The 7,665-nt window shown below is 49.3% G+C and overlaps 1 protein-coding gene across 10 annotated transcripts in view; it reads right to left on the bottom strand.

Annotated features, from left to right (window-relative positions):
* Window positions 1-1,662: 1,662 nt before the first annotated feature.
* The window catches only part of mast2 (microtubule associated serine/threonine kinase 2), a 122,023-nt gene continuing 116,020 nt past the window's right edge, over window positions 1,663-7,665 (bottom strand). For all 10 annotated transcript variants that reach the window (XM_048252731.1, XM_048252733.1, XM_048252732.1 and 7 more), the window contains one exon: window positions 1,663-7,205. In XM_048252731.1, coding sequence (XP_048108688.1) covers window positions 5,395-7,205 — 1,811 coding nt within the window. In that variant the 3' untranslated portion in view covers window positions 1,663-5,394. The remainder of the gene's footprint in view (window positions 7,206-7,665) is intronic.

Below are 7,665 nucleotides of genomic sequence, written 5' to 3'. Positions count from 1 at the left end.
TGCGGAGCGGGAGGAAATTCTGTTAAAAGAGAACTTATCGACCGCTGGGGTCTGCTCTCCTCCCTCCCTCCCGCCACCTTCCTCTCTCACTTCCCACAGCCCCAAACCCATTTGCCCTCATCCTCCCTTCCTACTGGCTGTCAGTTGTCAGGGATCTTGTTTTCTGCCCCCTCTCTCTCTCTCTCTCTCTCTCTCTCCTTCCCTCGCCTGCTTTCGTGCTGCAGGAACGGAATGAATTTGCCCGGTCATGTAGAGCGGAGCCAGGCAACGCCATGGCCAGCAATCCATCACCACACTGCATTGCTGTCACTGCTGTCGGTAGGTAGGGGGTGTGGTAGTAGGAATGTGTGTGTGTGTGTGCGTGTGGGGGGGGGGTTATTGGATATGAGCACCCCAAGCCTTCCCCTGCTTCTCCAGTGGGGACAGAGAAAGCAGGGGGCCTTCATGCTAGACACACACTCATGCACGCTCCACCTGACAAGCACTCCTGCCAAGATGGATGGTGGAGGAAAGAAAATGTGTGAAGGGGAAAAGAAAGTGTGACACAGAGGGGAAGAGAGAGAGAAAGAGAGAGTGACAAAGAAATGGACAGGAAAATGGAGCCAAGGGTATTGTGAGAGGAGACCAATTATCAAACGCGTGAGGAGTGTATCAGAGGAAGCTGCTTGATCTTTTGACTAGCAGCACAGTGCTGTTCTGTGGCACCTGCAGGTCCACCCCACAGGACAGCACTTCTCCTCTGTCTGACCCACGAGGCCAGTCTCTGTAGCATAGCAACTCAAGTCTTCTAATAGTGCACTGCACCGATACGTTGCTGATAGCTCAGTGGTCTGGACCCAAACACCAGAGATGGATAGTGTTTTTCCCTCCTCTTCACAACAATACCCTAGTCACAATAACTAGATCATATGAAACGGAAACTGTTAGATTATTCTCTCGGATTGCAGAATGGTTAAGGAGAAAACATTTGAGAACTACCAGGCCTCTCACTAGCTCTACAGAGGTGGCCAAATCTGTCAACAGAATGATTCAGATTTTGAGTCTAAACTCATATTGGTTACATTAAGACTATATCACACGTTTCAACATATTACTAATGAGGTGATGAAAGCCTGACCCTTGATGACCCTTACTACAACGACACACCCCAATGTTATTGAATAGTGGCTACAGTATTGCGTGTGTGAGACTACTCTCCTCTGAACTGCCCTACAACTGTGGTTTGGGTGCTTAGAGGTAAACATGACACTCCCACATGCTCAGGACAAGCAGACAGAAGGAAAATCAGAAGACAAACATATTATACTTGCATATTTAGGGTCCACTTTCCTAAGTATAACCCATAAATTAAGTATACTATCGGTGACTTCCACAGTTCAGGCACTGTGAGCAGACAATGAGCAAAGAAAAGATCAAACAGATGTGACTGGCAGCTGGTTTGAGTGTGCTGCATGTGAAAGTGGCCTCATAGTAGTGAAAGCTCACTTGCTGTGATGACTACAGCAGGGTCGCTAGAGCAGGAGAGAATACTCACACTTGGTACACAATGATGATCATACACTACTGTCAGAGTGGAACACTTGTGTGAAGATTTGGTCTTTTTCAAATTTCACTCAGAGCTTATCTTGCTCCGTTTTAAATTAAAACAGCAGGCACATAAAATACTTTTTACATAAAAACTTTATTACTTCTAAAGGGAAAATGACAACAAACATGCTTATACCACAATAGAAAATGAAAAGATATTGCACTGGTTACTCTAGCATTATATCCTCTTCCCCCAAACTCATGTCCATCATACATACTCTACTGCCACCCTTCCCTTAATACCATGATGATAAACACAGGCTACTGTACACAGTGAGGATCAGGCATCCTGTTTAAACACCAGAGGAATGTCTCTTACACTCACAGCCCACAAGTGTCAGTTCGCTCCGTACCAGCCATCAGCTGTGTGGCAAAGGCCAACGCCCCAACACTGGCTCAGTAATCTGCTGTGGCCACAAGAAAGCACACAGAAAGGAGAACACACACACACACACACACACACCTCATTATCTGAACTGATGGGAGTGCAATACTAATGTGTGTCTGTGTGAGTTGTGGGTGTGCGAGAAATGTGGGCGACAAAGACTAAAGTCCATCACGTTCAATAGGGAGGAGGAATTTAGAGACACTGATTCAGAATCCTAGTATCCTAATCAAAATGTTTCCAGTCAATGAGTGTGGTTCATTGTGTGTTTTGTGTGCCTAGGATCTGAGTTTGTGTTTAGTGGCTGTTTGAGGATTGACAGCTGTGTAGTCAACAGGGCAGTGGCTGTAGATTAATGAGGAGTTGGGGGCAGGGGTTACTGACACACCAGCCCTCTCTAGAACTGATGGCAGTTACACATGGGAGTGTGTGTGTCCATCACATGAAAAATCACATTTCAATTTCAGACAGAAATGTGTGGCTGAAGGCTGCAGACAGCCACTGATTAGAAAGAGACAGAGAGAGGCAAACGTGCCATAGACCGACTTCCAGAGGAACAACATACTCTAATGACATACACTGCGCTACAATTTGTAAACATATACATTCTTGCTCCACATAGAATTTTTCTTGAAGATCCACTATAGTTTTACTCGTCTCCTGGCAGAGAACTGAATGACCACAGTACCACACATGGAATGATTCTCACATATTTTGTTTGGGAATTATCTGTTCCCCCTGCCACTCTCAAAATAACAATTATCCATCACACCGTGAAGTTCTTCTCAAAACAGCACAAGATCCTCTACTGTGCATTTTCAAAAAAAAAAAAAAATCTAATGGAGGCTCTGTAACAGGCTTAACGCAAATTACATTATATACCAACAACCCATAACATATAATTTCATACATTCTTAAAATTCTTAGCCTCATCATAAGGGTTGGAGTAGCAATGGCATTTTTTGTCAGGGAGCCTGAAGAGTTCTACAGACTGAAGGAATCTGAGACAACCAAAGAAGGGAGACATGTTGATCACAGAACCTTTTTCTTTTGCATCACCAACTTTAACTGCATCGGTCAGGGAGGGTTTGAGCATCGCTGTTAACCTTCACTCAGTGCCCTGCTCTTTTCTTATGTAAGATTAATCAGACATTATGGACTCGTATGCAGAAGGTCTTTATCTGCTGCACATACAGACCCATATGAAGTTCATGCTACCCATGGACACAACTCAGTAAAAGCACTCTGGCTGCTAACATATGTGGCTTAGATAGGCTTAAACACTACGGCCAGGTCAAGAGTGAGCAGCCATGGACATTGGCACTGCAATGTGGCTCAAGTTAGTGGCTTTTCTGAGGTAAAGATATGTAAACACAATGCACATGCCTGCACCCAGACTGTAGCCACATGACCTTGCAAGCTGAACAGTGACTGGGTGGAGGACACTGCTAAAGCAAGTGTCCTAATGGTGGCAGTCAGACAACGATGAGAAAGGGGGAGAGTCTGGCTGTGTCATTTTAAAACAAGTTTAAAACAACATACAATAACACATAACGGGATATACCACAGAATTAGAACGGGGAACCATTAAGGGTTCAAAAGGTATAACTGAGGTGCACGACACCCCAAGAGGTCTAGGGATTGGTCAACACCTCAGAGGGATAGGGTCTGATTGGCCAATTTATCGTTTTCCTTGAAAAGGAGAAAAGAATACACACACACACACAAACCAAAAAGTAAAAAAAAAGGGGTGTTGCTTTTTTTGTGCAAAGCTGCCCTCCGGCCCAGCACTTCACAAAGGGCAGGATTAGACAGCACAGGTGCAATACATACACAGAGGCTAACCTAGTTTACAGACACACACTCTCAATACTGCAGCGTATAAAACACAGAAAAGATTTGTACATATTCATTTATATATATATATATATACACACACACACACAATCACCCCAATCACCTATGTACACACACAACACATTCACACAGAGCATTTAGTCAGGTAACCTTATCAGATAAGAGGCAACACAGATACAGTGAAAACAGAGCAAATTGGTCCAGAGCTAAAAACATTGGGCTGATTTCGTTGCAAACAAAAGCAAACAAAGTGAACACAGGAGACAGAAGGGGCTAGAAATGAAGCTAGTGGTCTACTGGAGCGCCTCTCAGATACGAGTCACAACCATGGCCCTAAAGCCTCATGAGGTGTGTGTTATTTCCTTCCAGTTTTCACCCACGAGTGTTACGATTAAGAAGCCTGAGGGTTGAGATGTCGGTCTAGTCTGGTCACTTAATAGGTTTCAGAGGTGAGCAGCTGAAGAGTGATTTGGAAAATTGGACTTTAAACACACACTCATTCTTACACAGAGTGTGATTAACTGTGTTTCCTTTATACAGATGACGATGCTCCTCTTACAACTAGACTAAGTATACTAAAATAAGAGAGTTTAGTTTCATTAGACTACTAACTACATCAGTTTACAAATATGCTCAGCAGGCCTATTCACATGTTAACATATGATGGTGCTATAGTGATTTTTCTATGCACAAACTTCACAACAAAATCTCATGTGCAACACTGGCAAATTCGATTGATAAACTTAATCACACAGACACACACACAAAGAGGTATTATTTTTTTTTATCATGCTGAGATACTGCTAATCTATCCTAGGACGTTACCAGTAAACATTCATATTGGCTTACAGACACTAAACTGATAAAACGAGAAGTGTTTTGAGAAGAGAATGGATGACTGAACCACAAAGCGCCGGTGAAGCACAACAGGCTTATGAACGAGGAGCCTTCAACTCACAGACTCTATGGTCACAGTACGTGAACAAAGGATGCTGGGATATGCATTTGTTTGCCAAGTAGCTGATGCAGATGGTGCTTATGTGATGTGTTTGTACAAATTGCTAAGCATACGCTACTTTATTGCTGAGATACATCCTTTAACCCCCTATAGAAATCACAGGTAGGTTGACATGCAGATGAACAGCAACGATCATATTTTCTTTAAGGCACAACCAGATCTGTTAGGGTAAAAACATGGCCTCAGATTGTGTCCCTATAGTTCAAGTGTATATGTGAGAGTGTGTATATATCTATGTGTGAATATTTTACAACATTCAGCTTATTTCTAGCCCCATTGTTTTGTAGAGAAAAGACAAACGATCCCAAATATCAAATTAAAAACAAGAAGCATGTGTGGAGAGTAGGGTCTGACACAGAATGGTTCATTCACACTGGATATACGCAACACTGGACAAGGAATGGAGCAGTTATGTTTGTATCATTTTTATATATCCTTATTTACTGTTCAGATTAGTGTATGGTAAAAGTCTGTAATGTTGGGTTCCAACATGCACTTGTGAGTCAAAAGTCCTTGACAGTCTAGTGGAGGGGAGGGGAGGGGACTGCTAGGTCTTCTTGTTGGCTTTGTCTTGTGGCGTGGTGCTGCCTTTGGCCTCAGGCCTGGACCTCAGAGAGGGGGCGCTGTGCGTCGGCCCTGACCCCGACCTGTCCTGACTTTCCTCTCCAGGGGCACTGCTGTCCCTCGGGGCAGAGGGCCTGGAGGAAGGCGCTCTGTTGGGCGAGCCGGAGAGTGCGGGGGCCGTCAGGGAGGAGGTGGAGCCGGCTGCTGCCATCGGCGCTGAATCCTGGCGCTCCAGTTTTGGATCTTTGCTCTTTGGGTCGGACGAGGCGCTTTCCTTGGACCCAGGCATGCTCAGCTTGACCGGGCCCAGCACGCTCTTCGCCACGGTGGCTAGCTGAGATACCATTCTGTCCACTCCGCTTTCGGACACGGCGGACGACGCCACGGAGGCGGCGGCGGCAGCGACGCTCATGGCCTGCCTGCGGTTGTCCGCCTCCTTCATCTCCTTGGTGATCCCTCCTGAGGGCGAGGGTGTCTGGGACTCCCTGGGGGTGCTCGGCGGTGTGGAGGGGGTCTTGGGCTCTGGCGCCCGCCGCAGGGTGGGGCTGGATCTGGGCCGCGGGTCTGCCGGCCTCAGGAAGGGATCTCTGGTGAGGGAGATGAACGCGGAGCCGGGCGTGGAGAAGCTACTGGGTGGGGGGGCGCTCTGCTGTGGGGTGGAGGGAGCGGAGGTGGGCACCATCCTCCCAGCAACCTCTGCTTTGGACGAGCTGTTGACTGAGCCTGGAGCAGGAGATGCAGACGGAGCAGCCTTGGGGTCGGACGCTACTGGCTTTCCCACTGGCGCAGCCTGGCCTTGTCCAGGCGCTGGGCCTGCTCGGAGCTTTGGGGTACCGGACTGCGTGATGCCCAGAGTTGGGGGCACAGAGGGGCCGGGGCCCAGTCTGAGGGCCGTGGAGGTAGAGGACGCCGCTGTGACCGTAGTGGGGCGCAGCAGGCAGGTGCTGGGGGTGACGTAGGTCTGCCCCCGGCCCTCCTGGCTGTCCTCCGACCCCTCGTCCGTCTCGTCCTCGGACGAATCCACCTCGTGGATGGCGTCCTGCTTCTGGAGCGACTCTCGACGTTCGGCTCGGTCCTGTCGGATGGCGGACAGCTTGTCCTTCAGCTTGCTCTTACCGGGCGCCAGCCCCAGGGGCCCAGCGCCCTCGGTCACCTCCTGGCGGCCCAGCTTACGGGTCGAGTGCTTCTGCAGGCTGCCCTTCTCGGCCGGCGCGGCGCGGCCCCCGAGCAGCAGGCTGCCCACGCCGGCCGACTCCTGCAGGCTGGGCTCCCGCTGCAGCAGCTCCTTCTTGAAGTCCGAGTGGCTGATGTCCAGGCTGTGCTTGCGCACGCCCGACGTCCCGCACGAGGTGGAGGGGGCAGAGACGGCGGGGGAGGAGGAGGAGAGGGACGTGACCAGGGAGGAGGACGAGAGGGAGGCCGCCAGCTTCTCGGCAGACTGCACCCGCTTGAGGAGGGGCGAGCGCGGGGGGTCGGCGCTCTTGGGCCGGGCGATGTGGCGCATGAGCGGGGGCGAGGAGTGCAGCTTGACGGGGAAGGACTGGCCCAGGTGGGGGTGGCCGGACAGGGGAGAGGGCGAGCGCTGGGGGGAGGTGCTCTGGGGGGTGGGGGAGGGCGTGCGGGCCAGCGGCGACAGGGGGATGTTCCCGGCGGACTTGCGGCGAGGCGAGCGGTACTGGCGCTGGAGCTTGGGGGCCAAGCCGTGCAGGGAGCTGGGCCGGATCTGGCCCGAGCTGGCGGGGGAGTTTGGCACGCTGGAGCTGGGGGAGCTGCTCTGAGATGAGTTCCCTCCCACTGAAACACACAGGGCAGAGTGTGCTTAACACAGGCACACTATACACACACACACCCACACCCACACCCACACAAACACACACAGAACACCCATACAAACAAACACAGAACACCCACACAAACAACACACACAACACCGACACAAACACACACAGCTGCTTTCTTCATGATGGCACAATCAAGAGCAATATGTGTTCCTAAGAGTTTCCATTTAATGAGCTGAACGGGCACTGAGTTCAATACCCACAGAACAGACATACCAATAGAATGTAGAACTTTACAATGCTGTTAGTTGCTTTCAATAATGCTGCCTGCTAAAGGACTAAATGTAGATGGGAATATAATTACAGACTATAATAAGTGTTTTGGTGACTACTGATATTTGACTCTGCTGTTGTTTTGATCACTACCAACTGGCTGTGTATTGCTCCTTCCAGTGTCCATGGGCAGACAGTGCTAT

The sequence above is a fragment of the Alosa alosa genome, chromosome 9 (genome assembly GCF_017589495.1).
Source record: "Alosa alosa isolate M-15738 ecotype Scorff River chromosome 9, AALO_Geno_1.1, whole genome shotgun sequence".
Lineage (NCBI taxonomy): Eukaryota > Metazoa > Chordata > Actinopteri > Clupeiformes > Clupeidae > Alosa > Alosa alosa.
The sequence above is the reverse complement of the archived record's forward strand: the minus strand, read 5'-3'. Positions and strand labels throughout refer to the sequence as shown.